Raw genomic sequence first — 26,653 nt, 5'->3', positions numbered from 1 at the left:
TGTACTGCCAGTGGAGGTGGGGGAAGGTTTTGCCAGGGGTGGTGGTGGTGGTTGGGGAAGATGTTGCCGGTGAAGGTGACGGGGGGAATGTTTGTCTGCGGAGATGCTGGGGGGACGAGTGAAGCAGTGCAGGTACTGCCAGGGATGTTGGTGGAGGCAGGTTGTGCCAGGGGTGGTGGCAACAAAGGAGGTTGTGGTGGTAGTGGCAAATGCTGCCTGTGAAGGTGGTACGGGAAGGCTTTGCCAGGGAGATGCTCCGTCATCTCCACAGTGGTCTCCACCCACAGCTGTTTCTGTATCTGTCACCACCCACCCTCCCTCCGCGGTGGATAACAGGACCTGTGTCACACACTCCTCTTCCCCCTCCCCTCCAGGGCACCACTGAGCCCGTGTCCATCTTCCTTTACGACGTCAAGCCCAATGCGGACGAGCAGACGCTGGTGGCCAAGGCGGCCTTCAAACGGCTGAAGACTCTGCGACACCCCAACATCCTGTCCTTTGTGGATGGGCTGGAGGTAAGTGGAGAAATGTTCCCCATGTTGGAGGAGCCCAGAACCAGGGGTCACAGTTTAATAATAAAGCTTCGGCCATTTAGGACTGAGATGAGGAAAATATTTTCCACCCAGAGAGTTGTGAATCTGTGGAATTCTCTGCCACAGAAGGCAGTGGAGGCCGATTCACTGGATGTTTTCAAGAGAGAGTTAGATTTCGCTCTTCGAGCTAACGGGATCAAGGGATATGGGGAGAAAGCAGGAACGGGGTACTGATTGTGGATGATCAACCATGATCATATTGGATGGCAGTACTGGCTCGAAGGGCCGAATGGCCTACTGCTGCACCTATTTTCTATCCGCACTGGGATTGTGTGCATCGGCCACAGGATCACGGGTAGATACAACCCCAGGGAGGAGCTCCACAGGGACACACAGCCCCAGAGTGGAGCTCTATCACAGTGACAGTTACAGCCCAGGGCTGTGAAGCTGGAGGAAGGAATGTAGTTAGGACGGCAAAAATCTCTCTTTCCTCGATTCCCCCAGGGGAATTGAGAACCAGAGGTCACAGGGTGAAGGGGGAAAGACTTAACAGGAACCCGAGGGGCAACTTTGTTTTACACACGGAAGAGGTAATTTAGGCAGGCATAATGTTTAAGAAACAATTTAGACAGGTACAGGGATAGGACAGGTTTAGAGGTATATGGGTCAAACACGGGCAGGTGGGACTAGTGTAGCTGGGGCATGTTTGGTTGGGCCGAGGGGCTTGTTTTCTGGCTGAGTGACTCTGTGACTTTCTGGGCCGCTGTAACTGTCTCTGACTCGATTCCCCAGACGGAGAAATGCCTGTACGTGGTGACGGAACCGGTGACACCGCTGGTGACCTACCTGGAGGCCAAGCAGCCGCCGGGCGGGCTGAGCGAGCTGGAGATCTCCTGGGGTCTGCATCAGATTGTGGTGAGCCTGACGAGCCCTCAGACACCTAATTACAAGATAAGGGAATAAGAACAAAAGCTTTTCACTGTTCCTCGGCACACGTGACAATAAACTCAACTCAATCAATTCCTCAGAATTAAAGGACATTTCTTCAGGAAGGAGATGAGGAGGAATTTCTTTAGCCAGAGGGTGGTGGATCTGGAATTATTTGTCACAGACGGCTGTGAAGGCCAAGATTTGATATTTGTAAGGCAGAGATAGATAGATTCTTGATTAGTACGGGTGTCAGGGGTTATGGGGAGAAGGCAGGAGGATGGGGTCAGGAGGGAGAGATAGATCAGCCATGATTGAATAGCGGAGTAGACTTGATGGGCTGAATGGCCTAACTCTGTTCCTATCACTTGTGACTGCCTGAATCTCCTCCAGGAGCAGGTTAGTCTCTGTGAAAGCGTAGTTCATGAAACCATTGGGATTTTGCCGTACCGGTCTCTTCACTCCAGCTCGGTGCCCGTGGCAATACACTGACTTAGCACTCGTGTACCGTCCCGCAGAAAGCGCTGTGTTTCCTGGTGAACGACTGCAACTTGATCCACAACAACGTGTGTACGTCGGCCGTGTTTGTGGACCGGGCGGGCGAATGGAAGCTGGGCGGCCTCGACTACACGTACGCCGCGCAGGGGGACAGCGCGCCACCGCTCAGCAAAGGCATCCCCGAACTCGACAAGTACAACCCGCCCGAGAAGACAGAGGCCAACGCCGGCAAGGGTGCGGCGGAGAAATGGTAGGGACCACAACCGAGCCCTGCGTACCGGGGATGTACGTGCTGGTTCAATGGTGTCTGACCCTGGCACAGTGTAGAGGGGGCTTCACTCTGTGTCGGACCCCTTTAACACAAATACATTTTTATCAATTATTGCAATAATATAGACAATACCAAACAAACCCTACAACAGAGGTCCTTCTGCAGTTGTACAGAGCCCTAGTGAGACCACACCTGGAGTATTGTGTGCAGTTTTGGTCCCCTAATTTGAGGAAGGACATTCTTGCTATTGAGGGAGTGCAGCGTAGGTTTACAAGGTTAATTCCCGGGATGGCGGGACTGATATGCTGAGAGAATGGAGCAGCTGGGCTTGTGCACTCTGGAGTTTAGAAGGATAAGAGGGGATCTCATTGAAACATATAAGATTATTAAGGGTTTGGACACGCTAGAGGCAGGAAACATGTTCCCGATGTTGGGGGAGTCCAGAACCAGGGGCCGCAGTTTAAGAATAAGGAGTAAGCCATTTAGAACGGAGACGAGGAAACACTTTTTCTCACACTGAGTGGTGAGTCTGTGGAATCCTCTGCCTCAGAGGGCGGTGGAGGCAGGTTCTCTGGATGCTTTCAAGAGAGAGCTAGATAGGGCTCTTAAAGATAGCGGAGTCAGGGGATATGGGGAGAAGGCAGGAACGGGGTACTGATTGGGGATGATCAGCCATGATCACATTGAATTGCGGTGCTGGCTCGAAGGGCCGAATGGCCTACTCCTGCACCTATTGTCTATTGTCTAACCCATAATACAAAATCTAAACAAAGATTCTTGGCTCTTAAACAATTATATTACAATCCTTGTCAAGGATGCATTCCACCCCCCTGTGCCCAGGGTGCCCGTGGACAGCGCATAGGTCTCTAACCAGATGGCCATCTCTGTCCACTGTGGCCTCCCGCTGCACTTCACCATCTCTGCGCCGGGCGGGGGGCTGGGGGGGCTGGCGATGGCCCGCGAGGTTGTGGGGCTCTGGGCGTTGACTCCTTTCTTGTGTTGCAGGTCGGCCGACATGTGGCGCCTGGGCTGCCTGATCTGGGAGGTTTTCAACGGACCGCTGCAGAGACTCTCCTCCCTGCGCTCCCTTGGAAAGGTTGGTACTCTCACCCCCCACTCCCGTTTCCTCTGGGTGCTCTGGTTTCTTCCAACGTTCCAAAGACGTACAGGTTTATAGATTAACTGGGCTCTACAATCACCCCCTCGTGCGTAGGGAGTGGATGAGAAAGTGGGATAACGTGGAACTAGTGTGAACGGGTGATTGGTGGTCGGCGTGGACTTGTGGGCAGAAGGGCCTGTTTCCGTGCTGTATCTTTGAATCGATCAATCAATTGTTACAGCCTCCTGGTTTCCATCTCACTCCTGTGTTGCTCCTATTGGCAACCTGACATATTTTCAATAAATCATTTCCCCCCTGGTTTCTTTCAGATCCCAAAGCAGCTCGTTCCACATTACTGTGAGCTGGTCGGAGCCAATCCCAAAATCAGACCCAACCCAGCCAAGTTCCTGCAGAACTGCCGGAAACCCAATGGGTTCATGAGCAACGGTTTCATAGAAACCAATCTGTTCCTGGAGGAGATTCAGGTCCGTCTGCGCGGCCTCCTGTGCTGTTTGTTGTCACCTGTACGTGGTGCGGGGGGGTATGTGAGGAGGGCGGTGGGGGTGCGTGGTGTGGGGGGGTATGTGAGGAGGGGGGTACGTGGACCCAGGTCTTTGTTCCGTCAAGTTTGAGGAAGGGCATTCTTGCTATTGAGGGAGTGCAGCGTAGGTTCACCAGGTTCACCGGGACTGTCATATGTTTATAGAATGGAGTGGCTGGGCTTGTATACTCTGGAGTTTAGAAGGATGAGAGGGCATCTTATTGAAAGGGTTTGGACACGCTGGAGGCAGGAAACATGTTCCCGATGTCGGGGAGTCCAGAACCAAGGGCCACAATTTAACAATAAGGGGTAGGCCATTTAGAACAGAGATGAGGGAAAAAGGTCAGATTGGGAATGGGTGGGGGAGTTAAAGTGCTGGGCCACCGGAAGATCAGGTTGGTTTAGGCGGACTGAGACCCGGAGCAGCGGATAGGGTAGAGGAGGATCTACCCGGGTTACATGTTGACGGAGGGGTGCGGTGGTGTTCTGGGGCTGCCGACTGATGCTCACTGCCCCCTTCCCCCCCCCCCCCCCCCCCCCCGCAGATCAAGGAACCGGCAGAGCGACAGAGCTTCTTCTCGGAGCTGAGCTCGCAGCTCAACAACTTCCCCGAGGATTTCTGCAAACACAAGATTCTGCCGCAGCTGCTGACGGCGTTTGAGTTTGGCAACGCCGGAGCTGTCATCCTCACCCCGCTCTTCAAGGTATGTCCCACCCGGCACAGAGCACGCGTGTGCCAAGGTATGTCCCACCCGGCACAGGGCACGCGTGTGCCAAGGTATGTCCCACCCGGCACAGGGCACGCGTGTGCCAAGGTATGTCCCACCCGGCACAGGGCACGCGTGTGCCAAGGTATGTCCCACCCGCCACAGAGCACGCGTGTGCCAAGGTATGTCCCACCCGGCACTGGGCACGCATGTGCCAAGGTATGTCCCACCCGGGACAGGGCACGCGTGTGCCAAGCGTGTACGATGGCTGAGGCATGTTCTAAACAGGGCAGGGCGCACTGTCTGAGGTAGAATGCAAAGCTTTTGTTGCGTGCTGCCCAGTCAGCGGAAACTATACATGATTACAATCCAGCCGTCCTGTGTACAGCATGTCGATGCAATTTGATGCACGTGTGGTGAACCATGATGGGTCAGATATTGGTCAGGGCATGCGTGTAGCAAACATGTGCAGTGACCCAAGGCGTGTCATAACGGGCTGAAAAGATGAAGTACGAGGGGAAGCTGGCCAGGAATATAAAGAAGGACAGTAAAAGCTTCTTTAGATATGTTAAGGGAAAAAGAGTAGCAAAGTCAAATATGGGTCCCTTGAAGGCAGACGCGGGTGAAATTATTATGGGCAACAAGGAAATGGCAGAACAGATACTACGGATCTGTCTTCACTAAGGAAGACACAAACAATCTCCCAGATGTACTGGAGGACAGAGGATCTAAGGGGGTAGAGGAACTGAAATAAATTTACATTCGGTGAGAAATAGTATTGGGTAGGCTAATGGGGCTGAAGGATGATAAATCCCCTGGGCCTGATGGTCTGCATCCCTGGGTCCTCAGGGAGGTGGCTCTAGAAATAGTGGACGCATTGGTGATCATTTTCCAATGTTCAATACATTCAGGATCAGTTCCTGTGGATTGGAGGGTAGCTAATGTAATCCCACTTTTCAAGAAAGGAGCGAGAGAGAAAACGGGGAATTATAGACCAGTTAGTCTGACTCCGGTGGTGGGGAAGATGTAAACACGGTTTGTTCTCTCCCTACAGGTGGGCAAGTTCCTGAATGCGGAGGAATATCAGCAGAAAATCATTCCTGTGGTTGTGAAGATGTTTTCCTCGACGGACCGAGCGATGAGGATCCGGCTGCTGCAACAGGTAGGGACAGCCAGAGTGTATTTGGAGTTTGGTGGTGTGTGTGGGGTGGGGGGGTACGCAGTGAGGGGGGGTACGCCGGGTGTACATGGTATGGGGGTGTGTGATGAGGGCTGTACGTGGGATGTACATGGTATGGGGGTACCTGGTGTGAGGGGAGTACGCGGTGAGGGGGGTGTGTGATGAGGGGTGTAAGTGGGGTGTACATGGTATGGGGGTACGCAGTGAGGGGGGGTACGCCGGGTGTACATGGTCTGGGGGTGTGTGATGAGGGGTGTAAGTGGGGTGTACATGGTATGGGGGTACGCAGTGAGGGGGGGTACGCCGGGTGTACATGGTCTGGGGGTGTGTGATGAGGGGTGTAAGTGGGGTGTACATGGTATGGGGGTACATGGTGTGAGGGGAGTACGCAGTGAGGGGGGTACGCTAGATATGGTCTGGGGGTGTGTGATGAGGGGTGTAAGTGGGGTGTACATGGTATGGGTGTACGTGGTGAGGGGGTACGCTAGGTGTACATTGTCTGGGGCCGTGTGACAAGTGCCGTACGTGGGGTGTACATGGTATGGGGGTACGAGGTGAGGGGGGTACGCTAGATATGGTCTGGGGGTGTGTAAGTGGGATGTACATGGTATGGGGGTACGAGGTGAGGGGGGTTACGCCGGGTGTACATGGTCTGGGGGTGTGTAACTGGGGTGTACATGGTATGGGGGTACGCAGTGAGGGGGGTGTGTGATGAGGGGTGTAATTGGGGTGTACATGGTATGGGGGTACGAGGTGAGGGGGTACGCTAGGTGTACATTGTCTGGGGCCATGTGACGAGGGCCGTGCGTGGGATGTACATGGTATGGGGTGTACGAGGTGAGGGGGGTACGCTAGGTGTACATTGTCTGGGGCCGTGTGACAAGTGCCGCTGCCGTTCCAGATGGAGCAGTTTATCCAGTACCTGAACGAGGCGACGGTGAACGGACAGATCTTCCCGCACGTGGTTCACGGCTTCAGTGACACCAACCCCGCCATCCGTGAACAGACTGTCAAGGTCAGTGCCCCAGTGGGTAGCGCAGCGGGTAGAGCTGCTGCCTCACTGACCCCGTTCCATCCTGACTACGGGTGCTGTCTGTATCAGAGTTCTGTGGGCGCGGACTAGGGTCATTTTATTTCTATAGCACATTTAACACAACTCTTGTTTACATCAGTGCAGGTACTAATGTGGCCACATACAGTGGTACATAGATCTAACAATAAATACATACATACATATAGCGCTCCCTCAGCGGACGTCAACAAACGCTTGTGAGTAGAAATAGGTACCGAACTGGGAGCCAGTGGAGTGTGGCCAGAATCGGGGTGATGGGGTCCCCATCAGGAGTCTCGCTGCGGTGTTTTGGACCAATTGCAGGCGGGACAGGGATGATTGGCTGATGCCAGTGTAGAGGGAGTTGCAGTAATCAAGGCGGGAGGAGATGAATGAGTGGATGATCTTTTCAAGGTCGTCGAATTGGAGGAATGGTTTGGTTTTAGCTATCGTGCGAAGCTGGAAGAAGCTTGTTTGTCAAACTTCAATGCTGAGTAAGGAAGTTAGGCTTCCAAGGCTGCCTGCTATCGTTTAGATAGAGTCCGAGGGGCCGAGTAGGATGATCTCAGACTTGCTCTCGTTTAGTTGGAGGAAGTTCTGCGCCATCCAACACTTTATATCCTCGAGGCAGTGCATGAGGCTGAGCAGATTTGATCGGTTGTTGGGTTTCAGGGGGAGATAGAGCTGTGTGTCGTCTGCACAGCAGTGGAAAGAAATGCCAAGCCTTTGAATGACTTGGCCTAAGGGGAGCATATACAGGGAGAAGAGAATGGAGCCTCGTGGAACCCCGCAGCAAAGGCCAGCTGGGGAAGAGAAAGAGTTGCCTATGTTTGTAGAGAAACTCCCATCTTTGAGGTAGGAGATGAACCATCTCAGGGCAGTGCCATCGATACCAACCCCGTACCGGAAACGGTCAATTAGGATTGTGTGGTCCACTTTATCAAATGCTGCACTGAGGTCAAGAAGGAGCAGGATAGTCAATGGTGAGAAGCAGGCCTTCAGTTATGTACCTTCAACAAGGCAGACTCTGTGCTGTGGTGGGCCCTGAAACCTGATTGGTAACTTTCCAGGATGGTATTTTGGTGTAAGGTCTAGAATTACCTTTTCAAGGACTTTTGAGAGGAAAGGCAGTTTGGAAATAGGCCTGTAGTTGCTAGGCAAGGTGGGGTCTAGGTTAGGTTTTTTCAGGAGGGGCTGGACCACCGCGTGCTTGAAACAGGTTGGAACAGTGCCAGTGGCCAGAGAACTGTTGATGATCGAGAGGAGGTACACAAAATTGCTGGGGAAACTCAGCGGGTGCAGCAGCATCTATGGAGCGAAGGAAATAGGCGACGTTTCGGGCCGAAACCCTTCTTCAGACTGATGGGGGGTGGGAGAAAGAAGGAAATGGGGAGGAGGGGGAGGAGCCCGAGGGCGGGCGGATGGGAGGGTGGGAGGAGACAGCTAGAGGGTTAAGGAAGGGGAGGAGACAGCAAGGGCTAGCAAAATTGGGAGAATTCAATGTTAATGCCATAAGGACGCAAGGTCCCCAGACGGAATATGAGGTGCTGTTCCTCCAATTTCCGCTGTTGCTCACTCTGGCAATGGAGGAGACCCAGGACAGAGAGGTCGGATTGGGAATGGGAGGGGGAGTTGAAGTGCTGAGCCACCGGGAGTTCAGGTTGGTTATTGCGGACTGAGCGAGAGGATGCAGGGACCGGCTATTGCAATGACATCCTTCAGACGGGCAGAGGGAACAGTGTCGAGGGGGCAGGTTGCAGGTTTCATAGTGGAGACCAGCTTTACAAGGGAGGGTGGAGTAACAGGTTGGAAACAGTCTAATTTAGAAGAACAGACCAATTAGACAGCTAGGTCATGGATGGGGGGGTATTTGAGAAGATTGTTCCTCAGACGTTCGAAGCAGATTTGAAGCGTATCAGATTTGTGCTGATTTTCTGCACTCTCTTCTTCGGGCTGTGGTGGTGTCATTGAGCCAGGGCCAGACTTTAGGCTTGGGCGTTTTCATTTTAAGAGGAGCAACAGAATCCAGGTGGGCGTATCTCTGCATGGTGTGTGCGCGGTGTGTGTGTGTGTCCCTCACTGTCTGTATCTCCCACCCCTCGTCTGCAGTCGATGCTGTTATTGGCCCCCAAGCTGAATGAGCAGAACCTGAACATGGAGCTGATGAAACACTTTGCCCGCCTACAGACCAAGGACGACCAGGGGCCCATCCGCTGTAACACCACCGTCTGCCTGGGCAAGATCTCCTGCTACCTCAACGCCACCGTGAGTGCCCGCTCCCCTCCGCCCCTCACTACCTCCCGTGCTGATCTTGGCCCCCTCACGGACTAACGCCTCTCTCCCTCCCACCCACAGACACGGCAGCGGGTGCTGATCTCGGCGTTCTCCAGGGCCACGAGGGACCCGTTTGCCCCGTCGCGAGCAGCCGGCGTGCTGGGCTTTGCCGCCACTCACAACTACTACTCACTCACCGACTGTTCCCGCAAGGTGCTGCTGGTCTTGAGCCCCCTCACCACCGACCCCGACACCAACGTCCGCTTACAGGTGGGGCGGGGAGAGAGGGGAGAGCGAGGTGGGAGGTGGGCAGGTGCTGGGTGGTGACGGGACTGAACTGGGGGTGAGAGGAGATGATAATCACGAAGCAGAGGCTAGCATCAAGGAACTGCAGGTGCTCAATTGTACCAAAGATAGACACAAAGTGCTGGAGTAACTCAGTGTGTCTGGAGAAAAAGGAATGACGATGCCTTGGTTTGGGAAGAAGGATGCCGACCAGAAACGTCGCCATCTTTTGTGTCTATCTCAAGAACCAGAGGACACGGGTTTAAGGTGAAGGGGGAATGATTTAATGGGAATCTGAGGGGCTCCTTTTTCACACAGTGTATGGAACGAGCTGCCAGAGGAGGTCATTGGGGCAGGGACTATCACGCCATTTAAAAACTGGACTAGTGTAGACTTTGGCCAGTGTTGGCAAGTTGTGAGTCTATATCTACTGGAGCTGCAGCTGCTGGTTTAAACCAAAGATAGACACAAAAAGCTGGAGTAACCCAGCGAGACCCTTCCTCAGGGTGGTGAAACAGTAGGGTGTTTGCACACAGTGTGTAGAGGCTTGAAGCTCCTCTCGTGTTTCTGCAGGCCTTCAAAGCTATCCGCAGCTTCCTGGCAAAGCTGGAGACGGTGTCCGAGGATCCGGACAAGATCACCGAAGTGGGTGAGTGAGTTTGTGAGCGAGTGTTTCTCTCTGTTTCGTTATAAGATCTGAATGGTGGACAGCTCCCAGCCAGTGGAGATCCTTGCTCAGTGCTGCCCTCTGCGGGTGGACTCGCTCTGCTACCACCGCACTGACAACTCATTAGTGACAGGAGCAGAATTAGGCCATTCGGCCCATCAAATCATCTCCTCCATTCAATCACGTCTGATCTATCTCTCCCTCCTAACCCCATTCTGCTGTCTTCTCCCCATAACCCCTGACACCCGTACTAATCAACAATCTATCTCTACCTTAAAAAATATCCATTGACTTGTGGCCTTCACAGCCTTGTGTGACAAAGAATTCCACAGATTCGCCACCCTCTGGCTAAAGAAATTCCTCCTCATCTCCTTCCTAAAAGAACGTTCTTTAATTCTGAGGAAGTTCTGGATGGTTCAATAAGCCTTTCACCTTGGAATGGAACAGTGACTGAAAATGGTGAGGGTGTAGAGGTGTAGACTGTGTGTGGGGGTGTGTGTAGACTGTGTGTGTAGACTGTGTGTGGGGGTGTGTGTGTAGACTGTGTGTGGGGGTGTGTGTGTAGACTGTGAGTGTGTGTGTGTAGACTGTGTGTGGGTGTAGACTGTGTGTGTAGACTGTGTGTGGGGTGTGTGTAGACTGTGTGTGGGGGTGGGTGTGTAGACTGTGTGTGTAGACTGTGTGTGGGGGTGTGTGTAGACTGTGTGTGGGGTGTGTGTAGACTGTGTGTGGGTGTAGACTGTGTGTGGGGTGTGTGTAGACTGTGTGTGGGTGTAGACTGTGTGTGTAGACTGTGTGTGGGGTGTGTGTAGACTGTGTGTGGGGGTGGGTGTGTAGACTGTGTGTGGGGTGTGTGTAGACTGTGTGGGGTGGGTGTAGACTGTGTGTGGGGGTGTGTGTAGACTGTGTGTGGGGGTGTGTGTAGACTGTGTGTGGGGTGGGTGTAGACTGTGTGTGGGGGTGTGTGTAGACTGTGTGGGGGGGTGTGTGTAGACTGTGTGGGGGGGTGTGTGTGGGGGTGTGTGTAGACTGTGTGGGGGTGTGTGTAGACTGTGTGTGGGGTGGGTGTAGACTGTGTGTGGGGTGGGTGTAGACTGTGTGTGGGGGTGTGTGTAGACTGTGTGGAGGTGGGTGTAGACTGTGTGTGTAGACTGTGTGGGGGTGTAGACTGTGTGGGTGTAGACTGTGTGTAGACTGTGTGTGGGGTGTGTGTAGACTGTGTGTGGGGTGGGTGTAGACTGTGTGTGGGGTGGGTGTAGACTGTGTGTGGGGGTGTGTGTAGACTGTGTGTGGGTGTGTGTAGACTGTGTGGAGGTGTAGACTGTGTGGGGGTGGGTGTAGACTGTGTGTGGGGTGTGTGTAGACTGTGTGTGGGGGTGTGTGTAGACTGTGTGGGGGTGTGTGTAGACTGTGTGTGGGGGTGGTGTGTAGACTGTGTGTGTAGACTGTGTGGGGTGGTGTGTAGACTGTGTGTGGGGGTGTGGTGTAGACTGTGTGGTGGGTGTGTGTGTAGACTGTGTGTGTGGGGGTGTGTGAGACTGTGTGTGTGTGTAGACTGTGTGTGGGGTGTGTGTAGACTGTGTGTAGACTGTGGTGGGGTGTGTGTAGACTGTGTGTGGGGGTGTGTGTAGACTGTGGGTGTGTGTGTGGGGGTGTGTGTAGACTGTGTGGGGGGTGTGTGTAGACTGTGTGTGGGGTGTGTGTAGACTGTGTGTGGGGTAGACTGTGTGTGGGGTGTGTGTAGGGTGTGTGTGGGGTGTGTGTGTAGGGTGTGTGTGTAGGTTGTGTGTGTAGGGTGTGTGTAGACTGTGTGTGGGTGGGGGTGTAGACTGTGTGGGGGGGTGTGTAGACTGTGGGGGTGTGTGTAGACTGTGTGGGGGTGTGTGTAGACTGTGTGGGGGGTGTGTAGACTGTGTGGGGGGGTGTGTAGACTGTGTGGGGGTGTGTGTAGACTGTGTGTGGGGGGGTGTGTAGACTGTGTGGGGGGGGTGTGGGGGTGTGTGTAGACTGTGTGGGGGTGTGTGTAGACTGTGTGGGGGGGTGTGTAGACTGTGTGGGGGTGTGTGTGGGGGTGGGTGTAGACTGTGTGTGTGGAGGTGTAGACTGTGGGGGTGTGTGTAGACTGTGTGGGGGTGTGTGTAGACTGTGTGTGGGGGGGGGTGTAGACTGTGGGGGGGTGTGTGTGTAGACTGTGTGGGGGTGTGTGTAGACTGTGTGTCTAGGACTTAGGACTAGACTAACCCGCTGTCTCTCCGTTGCAGAGAAGGATGTAAACTCAGCCTCGAGTGGCCCTTCCTCGTCGGCAGGTTGGGCGGGCTGGGCCGTGACCGGAGTGAGCAGCATCACCTCCAAGTTCATGCGCGGCACGCTGGCCCCTGGAGCACCCGCTGGAGAGGGGCCGCAGACGGGGGCCCCGGCACCCGGGGCAGCAACAGCAACAGCAACGGCCCCTGAGGCACCGGGAGGTAGGTGGGAGCATCACTACCCCTGAGCCCTCGTAACCTATCCCCACCTGACCCCCCCCCCCCCCCCCTCTGGGTGTTGACATGTTTGTCCCGTTGTTGCCAGATGAGGTGGCGGAGCCGGCGGTGGAACCAGCAGCTGCCAGCGAGCCGGCAGAGGAATCATCGCAGTGGGACCAGGAGGACTGGGGCAGCCTGGAGGTGGGTACTGGGGAGAGGGAGTGAGGGGGGAGGTAGATGAAGGGGGGTGTGGGTGGAGCGGGGGGACAGGTGGGGGGGAGAACAGTCAGAACCATTCTCCCATGATGGAAATGTCAAAGACTGGAGGGGATAGGTTTAAGATGAGTTGAGCCGAAGGGCCTGTTTCCCCACTGTATCTCCCCTTGACTAAACTTGCAATTGTAAATTGTCCCTAGTGTGTGTAAGATAGTGTTAGTGAGCGGGGATCGCTGGTTCCCAAGGGCCAGTCTCCGCGCTGTAAGTCAGTTCTAGGGGCCAGTCTCCGCGCTGTAAGACTGTCCAGCTGTTTTGCGTCCACAGAATGAGGCTGAAGGGAACAGTGTAGCAGCCGAGGCTGGAAGGAGTGACTGGGACACAGAGGGCTGGGGGCTGGAGGAGAGCTGGGCACCCACGGCCTCACTGTCACAGAGTCGGGCAGCTGCCGCGGTGGACGGCTGGAACACAGACTGGGGCGTTGAGCCAGCGGCGGGGAAGGCCAAGGCTCCAGCGGGTCAGCGGAACGCCCGGCCCACCAGCGACTACAACTGGGAAGGGACGGGAGGGTGCAGGAAGCAGGACCAATTTGCTGGAATGGCCCAGACGCCCACCGCTGAAGAAGTGAGTGCTGTGTTCAATACATCACCCGAGTTTGACACACACACTCGTGTATCCAAACACACTCGTGTCCGACACACGCGCGTATCCCACACTCGTGTGTCCCGCGCACACAGGATGTTCCCGTTGTCGATCACTGGTCATGGTCCAGGGCTGGAGCGACTATGTCAATGGAGTTTAATTGTTACAGGCTCTGACTCTCCACAGAGCGTGGAAGAATTTATTTTCAATCTGATAATCAGATCACAGGAAGATTAGAAAACAATTTAGTCCACAATTGTCCATCCTGTTCATTCTTTACCATCTGATTAAAACCCAATCAACAGGCAACCTCTCAATGATCAGTATTGGGAATATTACAGTTCAGTGGAGACCTTGTGGAGTAAGGCCGAGGTTACTGACGACACAGAGATCTATAGGCATAAGCATTGACGCTATTTATTCATTAAACTGCGTAGATTATATTTATTTAGTTCCGGGAGGTTGTTATGGATACATCCGGTTGGTGCATTTCAACAATGGTGACATTAGTCAGCAGGTAGACAGGGAGTCCAAAAGGCTTTTGGCACATTGGCCTTCATCAGTCACAGTATTGACCTTATCCCTAACCAGTCTGAAGAAGGGTCTCGACATGAAACGTCACCCATTCCTTCTCTCCAGAGATGCTGTCTGAGTTACTCCAGCTTTTTGTCTGTGGAGTATAGAAGTTGGGAAGTCATGTTTCAGTTGTATAAGACGTTGGTGAGGCCACATTATGTTCAGTTCTGGGCACCTGGTCTGAGCTATAGGGAGAGGTTGAGCAGGCTGATCTTAAGGAGTTGGGGAACTGGCAACCAATTCACTTGAGTAGATGGGGCAAGTCAGTCTGAAGGACCTGTTTGCACTGTATGACTAGTGTAGATGGGGCATGTTGGTCGGCGTGGGCAAGTTGGGCTAAGGGACCTGTTTGCACGCTGTACCACTACAATTGTTATGTAGTTTGTGACGTAGTTCTAATCCATGCTGAATTATGAATTCCCAGGGAGCTGAGGACACTTGGAACGCGGACATTGGCGGAAGCTGGGACACTGAGGAAAACTGGGAGTCTGTGGAATTGGACCAAGGTCAGTCCACTGGTTAGATGCATGAACTCTGTGATGCTGAAGGGGCTAGACTGAGATGAAGGATTTGGTTAGGAAGGAACTGGGAATTTTGTGTCTATCCTCGGTTTAAGTATTTGTAGACTGTGGGACACAGTGGCTGAACAATTGATGGAGCTTAATGCAGACAAGCTGAGGTGAAGCATATTTTGGGTGGGGGTCAAAATCTGGTGGGACATCTGGACGAAATAGCGGGGATCATTTATGTGCAGAGAAACCTTCCATGGCATTGGGATGTTGGCCAAAAGAAAATGGAAGATTGCAGTTATTGGGAGGTAAGTGTTGGTGTATTTCTGGACATATGGCAGGAACAATTACATGTAAAAGGTGTTTTGTTGGGAAAGATAGGGATGTATTGGGGTGGGGAGAGGCAAGAGTCAGAATGGATTAAGCTGTCTGAAAGGAATGTTTTCGGTGCTGTTCATTTATAAGCCAGGGATATCACATGGCTCCAAATGATCCTAGGTCCATAGCGCTAAAATCAATCTAGAAATGACGGAGTAGACTTGGTAAATGTTATTGTGGGCGTCTAGGAAGTGAATGTGGGCTGTTTGTGGTTTTGAGGGTAACTAACATTTGCCCTTTCCAAAGCAGGAGTAAGTAAATCTGATCTTGCCCGGAAAAAGCGAGAGGAGAGGAAGAAGGAAATTGAAGCAAAACGAGCCGAGAGGAAGGCTGCCAAAGGACCACTGAAACTTGGTGTCCGAAAATGTGACTGAGTGAACTGTGCCGTGCACAAGTGAACTGGTGAATCCCAGATGGACTCTGACCTAGTCTTAACTTTATCCTTTCTGCACTGTCTTCCAGGATGTATCGTGTGTTCTGTATAGTCTGTAAAGACAGAGGGTGGTGGGCAAGTTGTTTTACAAGACCCTGCATCATTGATGCTTGGGAAGAACCAGTGGAAATGGATTCTGAATTTTATTTGTTTGACTATTCAAGAGTGGAATCTTTAAAATGAGATCATGCCTTGACTTGTAATTTTATGTTTATGCAGTAAAAAGACAGAGCTACAATAGTCTTGCATCAATCTGTCTATTGTCTTGGTGAGACCACACCTGGAGTATTGTGTACAGTTTTGGTCTCCTAATCTGAGGAGACATTCTTGCCGAAGGGCCTGTTTCCGCGCTGTATCTCTAAACTAACTAACTAAACGGAGGATTTATTGTGCTCATGTACAGTCTGACTTGTGTCGGAAGGAACTGCAGACGCTGGTTTAAACCAAAGATAGACACAAAAAGCTGGAGTTACTCAGCGGGACAGGCAGCATCTCTGGCTGACGTTTCGAGTCGAGACCCTTCTTCAGACTGAGAGTCACCCATTCGAGTCTGAGGAAGGGTCTCAACCCGAAACGTCACCCATTCCTTCTCTCCACAGATGCTGCCTCACCCGCTGAGTTACTCAAGCACTCTGTGTCTCTCTGCAGTTTGACAACCAGATAACAAGCTTTTTCTGGGCCTTTTAACGATGTTGCAATAAGAACTAAAATAACACAAATATTCACTTCCCTCTGTCTTTCTCACTATATCATTTCATTTCAGTTACACAATCTCTCTCTCCAGAACTCACCCACTCTCCCTCTTAACATCTCTCTCTCCGACACACTCAGTCTCTTCACCTTTGACTGATTTGTCTAATTTATAAGGGATAGGAGCAGATTTAGGCCAGTCAGTCCATCAAGTCTACTCCACCATTCAATCATGGCTGATCTATCTCTCCTTCCAGCACTCTGTGAAACGTCACCTATCCATGTTCTCCACAGATGCTGCCTGACCCGCTGAGTTACTCCAGCACTGTGTGAAACGTCACCTATCCATGTTCTCCACAGATGCTGAGTATAGGATTTGAGTATAGGAGCAGGGAGGTTCTACTGCAGTTGTACAGGGTCTTGGTGAGACCACACCTGGAGTATTGCGTACAGCTTTGGTCTCCTAATCTGAGGAAAGACATTCTTACCATAGAGGGAGTACAGAGAAGGTTCACCAGACTGATTCCTGGGATGGCAGGACTTTCATATGAAGAAAGATTGGATAGACTCGGTTTGTACTCGCTAGAATTTAGAAGATTGAGGGGGGATCTTATAGAAACTTACAAAATTCTTAAGGGGTTGGACAGGCTAGATGCAGGAAGATTATTCCCGATGTTGGGGAAGTCCAGGACAAGGGGTCACAGTTTCAGGATAAGAGGGAAGTCATTTAGGACCGAGATGAGAAAAACATTTTTCACACAGAGAGTGGTGAATCTGTGGAATTCTCTGCCACAGAAGGTAGTTGAGGCCACAGTTCATTGGCTATATTTAAGAGGGAGTTAGATGTGGCCCTTGTGGCTAAAGGGATCAGGGGGTATGGAGAGAAGGCAGGTACAGGATACTGAGTTGGATGATCAGCCATGGTCATATTGAATGGCGGTGCAGACTCGAAGGGCCGAATGGCCTCTAGAAACATAGAAATTAGATGCAGGAGTAGGCCATTCGGCCCTTCGAGCCTGCACTGCCATTCAATATGATCATGGCTGATCATCCAACTCAGTATCCCGTACATCCGCAAACTTGGGAGATTTTGCCGTCAATTCCCTCATCCAGATCATTAATATATATTGTAAATAGCTGGGGTCCCAGCACTGAGCTTTGCGGTACCCCAGTAGTCACTGCCTGCCATTGTGAAAAGGACCCGTTTACTCCTACTCTTTGCTTCGTTTGCCAGCCAGTTCTCTATCCACATCAATACTGAACCTCCAATGCCGTGTGCTTTAAGTTTGTATACTAATCTCTTATGTGGGACCTTGTCGAAAGCCTTCTGGAAGTCCAGATACAACACATCCACTGGTTCTCCCCTATCCACGCTACTAGTTACATCCTCGAAGAATTCTATAAGATTCGTCAGACATGATTTACCTTTTGTAAATCCATGCTGACTTTGTCCAATGATTTCACCACTTTCCAAATGTGCTGCTATCCCATCTTTAATAACTGATTCTAGCAGTTTCCCCACTACCGATGTTAGACTAATTGGTCTGTAATTCCCCGTTTTCTCTCTCCCTCCCTTCTTAAAAAGTGGGGTTACGTTTGCTACCCGCCAATCCTCAGGAACTACTCCACAATCTAGAGTTTTGAAAGATTATTACTAATGCATCCACTATTTCTGGAGCTACTTCCTTAAGTACTCTGGGATGCAGCCTATCTTGGAGATACCTGGGGATTTATCGGCCTTTAATCCATTCAATTTACCCAACACCACTTCCCGGTCCCCTGCTATTTCCGGCAGATTATTTATGTCTTCCTTAGTGAAGACGGAACCAAAGCAGTTATTCAATTGGTCCGCCATATCCTTGTTCCCCATGATCAACTCACCTGTTTCTGACTGCAAGGGACCTACATTTGTTTTAATTAATCTCTTTCTTTTCACATATCTATAAAAACTTTTGCAGTCAGTTTTTATGTTCCCTGCCAGTTTTCTTTCATAATCTATTTTTCCTTTCCTAATTAAGCCCTTTGTCCTCCTCTGCTGGTCTCTGAATTTCTCCCAGTCCTCCGGAATGCTGCTTTTTCTGGCTAATTTGTACGCATCATCCTTCGCTTTGATACTATCCCTGATTTCCCTCGTTATCCACGGATGCACTACCTTCCCTGATTTATTCTTTTGCCAAACTGGGATGAACAATTTTTGTAGTTCATCCATGCAGTCTTTAAATGTCTTCCATTGCATATCCACCGTCAACCCTTTTAGAATTAATTGCCAGTCAATCTTGGCCAATTCACGTCTCATACCCTCAAAGTTACCTTTCTTTAAGTTCAGAACCATTGTTTCTGAATTAACAATGTCACTCTCCATCCTAATGAAGAACTCAACCATATTATGGTCACTCTTGCCCAAGGGGGCACGTACAACAAGACTGCTAACTAACCCTTCCTCATTACTCAATACCCAGTCTAAAATAGCCTGCTCTCTCGTTGGTTCCTCTACATGTTGATTTAGATAACTATCCCGCATACATTCCAAGAAATCCTCTTCCTCAGCACCCCTGCCAATTTGATTCACCCAATCTATTGTAGATTGAAGTCACCCTTTATAACTGTTTTGCCTTTGTCGCACGCATTTCTAATTTCCTGTTTGATACCATCTCCAACTTCACTACTACTGTTAGGTGGCCTGTACACAACACCCACCAGCGTTTTCTGCCCCTTAGTGTTTCGCAGCTCTACCCATACCGATTCCACATCCTCCAAACTAATGTCCTTCCTTTCCATTGCGTTAATCTCCTCTCTAATCAGCAACGCTACCCCACCTCCTTTTCCTTTCTCTCTATCCCTCCTGAATATTGAATATCCCTGGATGTTCAGCTCCCAGCCTTGGTCACCCTGGAGCCATGTCTCCGTGATCCCAACTATATCATAGTCATTAATAGCTATCTGCACATTCAACTCATCCACCTTATTACGAATGCTCCTTGCATTGAGACACAAAGCCTTCAGGCTTGTTTTTACAACACTCTTACCCCTTATACAATTATGTTGCAAAGTGGCCCTTTCTGATTTTTGCCCTGGTTTTGTCTGCCTGCCACTTTTACTTTTCACCTTGCTACCTATTGCTTCTACCCTCATTTTACACCCCTCTGTCTCTACGCTCACACATTTAAGAGACCCTTTCCCTTTAACTCCATCCTCCACTATCCCATTCGACACCCATAGGCTCTACTCCTGCGCCTAATTTCTGTGTTTCTATTAAAGCACATGCCTGAAAACGTACAAACCCCAAATGCAAATATATTCAAAGCCTTCACCCGAGGCTACCTCTCACTCGAGCAGACTGGGTGTGAGGTGCCCAAGCAATGCTGAGAAACCTCAGAAACATGGCAAATACAGACAGATTTGTTCAGCCAACTTCTTTATTGAAATACCAAACAAACTTTCAATGAGACAATTAGGCAGCAGCAGGTAGCAATGGTTCCAGTCGTTCACGTAGATACATTTGGTGCCTTCAGAAACAGGGTGCAGTCTCCATCTTTGTTCAGTGTTCAAGAAGGAACTGCAGATGCTGGAAGATCGAAGGTACACAAAATTGCTGGAGAAACTCAGCGGGTGCAGCAGCATCTATGGAGCGAAGGAAATAGGCGACGTTTCGGGCCGAACCCCTTCTTCAGACTGATGGGGGGGAGAAGGAAGGAAAAGGGGAGGAGGAGGAGCCCGAAGGCGGGCGGAAGGGAGGGTGGGAGGAGACAGCTAGAGGGTTGAGGAAGGGGAGGAGACAGCAAGGACTAGCAAAATTGGGAGAATTCAATGTTAATGCCATCCGGACGCAAGGCCCCCAGACGGAATATGAGGTGCTATTCCTCCAATTTCCGCTGTTGCTCACTCTGGCAATGGAGGAGACCCAGGACAGAGAGGTCGGATTGGGAATGGGAGGGGGAGTTGAAGTGCTGAGCCACCGGGAGTTCAGGTAGGTTATTGCGGACTGAGCGGAGGTGTTCGGCGAAACGATCGCCCAACCTCCGCTTAGTCTCCCCGATGTAAATCAGCTGACATCTAGAGCAGCGGATGCAGTAGATGAGGTTGGAGGAGATACAGGTGAACCTTTGTCGCACCTGGAACGACTGCTTGGGTCCTTGAATGGAGTCGAGGGGGGAGGTGAAGGGACAGGTGTTGCATTTCTTGCGGTTGCAACGGAAAGTGCCCGGGGAGGGGGTGGTGCGGGAGGGAAGGGAAGAATTGACGAGGGAGTTGCGGAGGGAGCGGTCTTTGCAGAAGGCAGACATGGCGGGGGATTATGTGTTGTATTTGCCGGCTGGTGGGGTGAAAGGTGAGGACTAGGGGGACTCTGCCCTTGTTGCGAGTGCGGGGATGGGGAGAGAGAGCAGTGTTACGGGGTATGGATGAGACCCTGGTGTGAGCTTCATCTATGGTGGCGGAGGGGAATCCCCGTTCCCTGATGAACGAGGACATTTCCGATGCCCATCCTGGGAACAGATGCGGCGTAGGCGGAGGAATTGGGAGTAGGGGATGGAGTCTTTACAGGGGGCAGGGTGGGAAGACGTGTAGTCCAGATAGCCATGTGATTCAGTGGTTTTGTAACGTATGTCGGTCAGGAGTCTGTCCCCTGCGATGGAGATGGTGAGGTCAAGGAATGGTATGGAAGTGTCGGAAATGGTCCAGGTGTATTGGAGTGCCGGATGGAAGTTGGTGGTGAAGTGGATGAAGTCAGTAAGTTGTGTGTAGGTGCAGGAGGTGGCCCCAAAGCAGTCGTCAATGTAACGGAGGTAGAGGTCGGGGATGGGGCCCTGGTACGTCTCAAACAAGGATTGTTCAACGTACCCGACAAAGAGGCAAGCGTAGCTGGGGCCCATGCGTGTGCCCATAGCTACGCCTTGTGTTTGGAGGAAATGGGAGGAGTCAAATATAAAGTTGTTGAGGGTGAGGAGGAGAGTGTCAGTGGCTGGGTATAGGTTGCTCCTCTGGTCGAGGAAGAACCGGAGGGCTCTGAGGCCATCCTGGTGGGGGTGGGAGGTGTAGAGTAGAGTGACCGGACATCCATGGTGAAGATGAGGGGGTGAGGGCCCAGAGAGTGGAATGCGTGGAGGCGGCAGAGTGTGTCTGAGGTGTCTAGAACATAGGTGGGGAGGGATTTGACCAAGGGGGATAGGATGGAGTCAAGGTATGTGGAGATGAGTTCGGTGGGGCACGAACACGCAGAGACAATGGGTCTGCCGGGAGAGCCGGGTTTGTGGATTTTGGGGAGAAGGTAAAAACGGGCCGTGCGGGGCTGGGGAACGATGAGGTTGGAAGCTTGATCGGGCAGGGCGTGGGAATTGTTGAAGTCGGTGATGGTGCTAGAAATGGTGGCCTGGTGCTCGTCAGTGGGGTCATGGTCCAAGGGTAAGTAGGAGGAGGTGTCCGAGAGTTGGCGCGTGGCCTCAGCTTTGTAGAGATAGACGCGCCAGACTACCACGGCACCTCCCTTGTCGGCTGGTTTGATGACCCAATCTGGGTTTTTGCGGAGTGATTCAATGGCAGTGCGTTCAGAGGGGGAAAGATTAGAGTGAGACAGGGGATTGGAGAAGTTGAGGCGGTTGACGTCGCGGCGGCAGTTCTGGATAAAGAGTTCCAGAGCCGGGACGTTACGAGGGGGGTTCCACGAGGAGGGGGTGCGTTGGAGACGGGAAAAAGGGTCATCATTGGGGGGCGAGGACTCCTTCCCATGGAAGTGCGCTGTGAGGCGGAGACGACGGTAGAAGCGCTCCAAGTCATGGTGGGCGCGGAACTCATTGAGATGGGGACGGAGGGGGACAAAGGTAAGACCTCTGCTGAGGACAGACTCCATCTTTGTTGGCCTTGCACTAAACTATCATTTACATTTTCTTTCTCTACACATAAATCTTAGCCCTGTGTTTGCCAACCATGATGCCAAATGAAACTAATCCCATCTGCCAGCACATGGCCTTGTCACTAAAACTGTCACTTCACCCTCAACCTCCAGTATTTAATGATTCCATCCCAGGGCAACTCATTGGGTTCTCATCTCAGCTTGTGCCACTCTGGAGAAGGCAATCCAAACTCTTTCTACCCACATATCCTGATAAACCAACCCTGCACTGATAGATAGCCCCACATTTATTATTTTGCCTCGTGATATTGTAAAGCAAATACTGCAGGGACTTGAACCCCAATCCTGGAAACCAGGAGTGCCAACCACCAGCATCTTTTGCTTTTTTGTGTGAAATATCATCGAGGCAAAAGCAAAACCTGAGAAAGCAACATTTGTTCTCCCAGTAAAAGAAAACCTGACTGCTGCCTAAACGCCAAACTCTGTAGAGGTCGAAGTCAGAGGTGGTAGAATTCCTGCCGTCTTTAAGGGTATTGCCAAAACAATCTTGGGAGCGTCTCAAACCAATGTTCCATTCTCAAACTCCGAACTTGCAAGACAATGCCATTCACTACATTGAAATGTAATAAAAAACAGAAACGACCACACCGGCACAACACAAACAGGTAGACAAATCCTCAATCCCAGCAACGTTACAATTATCAGATAACTATGTATTGCTCATCAAAATGCATGATGTTGTCCATAGTTACGTCTTAATGTAACTTACTCCATTCATAATGGTTACATTTGATGTGGATGACAGCTTACAAAGGACTTGTTCGTCTGGAGTTAGGAGCTATGTGGCTGGAACCATCAGGATTCGGGCATCTGTAAAAACTAAGCACAAGCCATTTTCCCCACCCTAGAAAACAAACCCTATTGAAATTTCTGGAAGTAGAAATGGTCAGCACCTGTTTTAAGACTGTCCACAGTATTCTCACTGCTACAGCAAGAGACCTGAAAAAACTAAGCACAAGACTGTTCCCACCCTAAACCCCTTGGAAATGGGATGAAGAATAAAAATCAGCACCTGTTTATTCCAGTGTACGACTATATTCCATCTAACAGCACGAGCTGGAGACCTGAAAGAACTAAGAAGGAGAATGTTCCCAACCCCACACCCCCTTAAAACGGTTTGAACGACGGAATGGAGCACCTGTTGAGCACGTCCAGGGTACGTTTACATTCCAGGTCTAAGCTGTAAGGTCTGAGGATCTGAAAGAACTAAGAACAAGAATGTTCCCCCCCTCAAATGCCCTTTGACATAAAATGCAATAAAATGGTATAAATAATGAAATGCAGCACCTGCTTGGTCCAGTGTACGACTATATTCCATCTAAGCAGCACAACCTGGAGACCTGAAAGAACTAAGAAGGAGAATGTTCCCATCCCCAAACCCTGGTTGAAATGGTTTTTACCGAAACAGGTTAGTTTAGCAAGTCCATCGCGTGACTCTGGTCCATCTATCTAAACAGTACGAACTGGAGACCTGGAAAAGCCAAGAACAAGTGTTGCCACCCTAAAGATTCAGCACCTTCTGGAAGGCTGTTCGACACGCAGCATATCCTGCAATGCAAACCTTGTCGCTAGCAACTTCAAAATCAATCCTTTGTCAAGAGTCCATATCTGGGGGGAAAAAGAAGAAGTGCTGTTTCACCCTAACCCCCTCCCAGCAAACATTAGGACAGGTTTTAGTAGATATGTTTACACCCAACCCTGGCAATACACGTGCTTACAATTTAGTGGAAATCTAAAATCGTTGAGCATGCAGTACAGTCCCTGTCTTCGATATGAAATAAATGACACGCAAGCCCGTGAACAAATACAACCAGTTAAGTTTGCTTACCAGATGTACATTGTGGCATTCACTGCTTTGGTAGCTCACTCAAGCTGCTGAAGCAGGCAGATCACTACTTGGTAGCTCATTCAATCCTTCTATCTTTGTAAGCTTACTTGTGCCTTCTGAAGCTTACTACTTTGCTAGCTTACTTGTTTGTGCCTTCTGAAATTTACTTTGTATTTTTATTCGTCATTATATCTACGAGACAGTTGCATCTTGGAGAACCGTATTTGGAAGCAAGACCTATTGTATTTAGTGGGTTGCTGGACCAGATGTCTTTCAATTTCAAGCAATTTCTGTTTTTTTTCTCTTTGTATCTGCAAAATAAAATCTAAACAAATCACCCTCACCCCCACCCCACTTTCTGACAATTTGTAACCAAGTACCTTTTCAGAAATCTCAGCGTGCCACTTATCTGTCTGTGAGAAGTGCTTCTGAAGCCAACATGGTAGGATCTAGGGCTTGAAACAAGGCTACAAATCTTGCAAACAGATTGAACGATCCAAAGTATTCTGTCATACGAACAGCTCCAGCCGCAAGTTCATTCATCCAGACTTTTGTGAGATGGCCTGTTTAATATCTGAAAAAATCTGAAGAAAGAGAGTCTGATCCCTCCCACCCGACGCATGGAAGCTCTTGCATTCTCTTCAATGCAAACCTACTTGTCTCTAACAACTTCAAATCAATTGGTGATCAAGTACATATTACCTAGAATGCATGCGAGTAATTTGCAATGTCAACATCCCCTTGTGGATATTACAGGATTATTAGTCTCCCGTTTATGACTTCATGCAGCTATTAAGCAGCTAACTAGGAAGATTCCAAACAGGGAAAACAACTGACACTTTCAATCAAACTTACAAATAAGATTTGTGATTAAATATTCTATTGAGTACTAGATTTGACAGTGCAGCGAATAATGCACAGAAGCCCAATTCCATGCCGCTAATTGTTTCCACAGATCAAAATTACAAGTCAAATTGAAGTGATTGACATTCGAGCGTGTTTACACTACTGCCAGGTTGACTTGACTGGTCATCTCAATGGCATTTCATCCAAGAGAACTAAGGGAGAACTAAGTAACAGAAAATCCATTCTACGAATTATACAGCATTACCTTAGGAACAGAAAAGAATAGGCTTTCACTGTTCTGAATGACTGATTTTAAGAGATTCGGCAGGTTTACTTGTTGAGATTGTAGACAGCTTTAAAAGAATCTTGAAGCTTCCACACCAGAAAAAAGCTTTTGTACGAGCGTACCTGGAAAATAAAATCTGAAACAACTTTTCCCTTTCATCCACTGCCCACTCCAGAGGCAGGGTGTTTATTTGTTCAATATACATTTTACAAATATCTGAATTGCTATGGACTCCAGAGGACTAGAATTCAAACTTGTAAATGACATACAAGATGAAATGCCAGGGCTCTGGATTGTTTTTGCCCAGTTGAATGTCCAGTACAGCACTAATTCAGGCAGTAATCAGGTACTGCTAAAAGCGCACGGCAGTCTTACATCACTATATACGCGCAACATACCAGGAAACAATTGCCATCTCCAGCTCTGCGACAGGATGCCATCAATCTTAACCAGCTCTCTTCGTACTAATACACTGAAAGGATTAGTTCCTGGGCTGTATCACAACTGCCTGGTTTAAACTTAGAGATCACCATTCCTCAGTATCGTGGAAGCCACTGCAGATGCGTCTCGCTGGATGCCTGTAAAAGTCTCAATAGCAACGTGTTCCATCCCAACAATCTGCAAATCTCCCTCAAATTAAACTAGTTGCAGATTCTCAAACATGTCTTCCTGCATGTTAAATATTAAGCCTAGTTTGTCCCGTGTTCTCAGCTTAAATATGAAGCAATCCAAAGTTCTTGACCATCCCCAGTTCTTCCATCCATATCCTGCACATCAAGTAAGTACTTTTTCAACTTGGAAGGAGACTTCGATCTTGCTCTCTCTCGTCCTATACAAGTTACTATGCCTCACAAAAATAAGGTTTATTCAATAAGCCAACGTTAATCTAACAAAGCAAAAGTTACCTTTAGCTACGTACAATCAAATCTGAAGTGTAAAAATTGAAAGTCTCAGCTTCTTATGACAGTTACGACAGAAAATTGACATCCACCATGAAGGCTCCAATATTCACTCACAATCAGCTTTATTGGCCTTTCAACATGACTTTCATCTCCATGATCCGAAGGGTTAGATTCTTGCAATCAAGGTGCGTATTGATCATCAAGGAGTTTATAGAATCTGCAAGAAAATTCTAAGACAGCTTGTTGTACCCCACCCAAACAACAGATTTTTATTGATGCCAATAGAGGCATATTTACATTAATAGGAACATTAGGGGGGTAATATTACAATGGGCAAATTTCAAAATTTTATGCTTCAATTATGGTAGACATTTAGAGAAATATTGCTCACAAAGCTGTGTTCTTTGTGGCACGACAATATTGTATGAATGATGTTACCTAAATACTCCTGTTAAGTGGCCAAATTATGATGCACAGAATGCTGGAGACTGTTTGCATAAAATCTTCTGATCAACAAATTCAGTATTGTTGGGTTCCTGGTAATGAAGCCATTATTGTTTTAGGTCTGAAAAATAAGAACTAGAAATCACGTTGCCTCCCTCCCTCCCCCACCAGCATAAGTTCCACGTAGCTCTAGGCTGCAGGCATAAAGCCCACACCACAGCTCTTAATGGCAGGCATAAAGCCCAGGCGTGCTTGAATGTTGCTGCATCTGCAGGCATTGTCACAATGCTCTTCTTTCATCTTTATGTGCTCATTAAATATATTACCCAGTCACATGCATTAGCACAATGTGTGGAACATCCCATCAATGGCATAAAGCCACGTATGGCAATCTCAACTAGCAACAGTATCCATGAACATCAAGACAGGTCAGTGCAATATGGGCTTAAAGCCCAAATGTCCTAATAAGGTCATATTGTTGGTCATTCCCACTACAGGAGTAA

General features: G+C 49.9%; 1 protein-coding gene across 1 annotated transcript; it reads left to right on the top strand.

Moving 5' to 3' along the window:
- Positions 1–209: 209 nt before the first annotated feature.
- Positions 210–15,486, top strand: scyl1 (SCY1 like pseudokinase 1). The gene is made up of 16 exons (XM_033016196.1): positions 210–515; positions 1,326–1,448; positions 1,979–2,208; positions 3,235–3,325; positions 3,658–3,813; positions 4,415–4,573; positions 5,631–5,738; positions 6,658–6,771; positions 8,917–9,072; positions 9,163–9,351; positions 9,940–10,015; positions 12,295–12,498; positions 12,602–12,696; positions 13,036–13,332; positions 14,351–14,432; positions 15,063–15,486. Exons 1-16 carry the CDS (start codon positions 210–212, stop codon positions 15,185–15,187), a joined length of 2,511 nt encoding a protein of 836 aa, XP_032872087.1. The 3' UTR covers positions 15,188–15,486.
- The last annotated feature ends 11,167 nt before the right edge of the window (positions 15,487–26,653 follow it).

Source organism: Amblyraja radiata, unplaced genomic scaffold (genome assembly GCF_010909765.2).
Source record: "Amblyraja radiata isolate CabotCenter1 unplaced genomic scaffold, sAmbRad1.1.pri S157, whole genome shotgun sequence".
Taxonomy (NCBI): Eukaryota; Metazoa; Chordata; class Chondrichthyes; order Rajiformes; family Rajidae; genus Amblyraja; species Amblyraja radiata.
The sequence above is the reverse complement of the archived record's forward strand: the minus strand, read 5'-3'. Positions and strand labels throughout refer to the sequence as shown.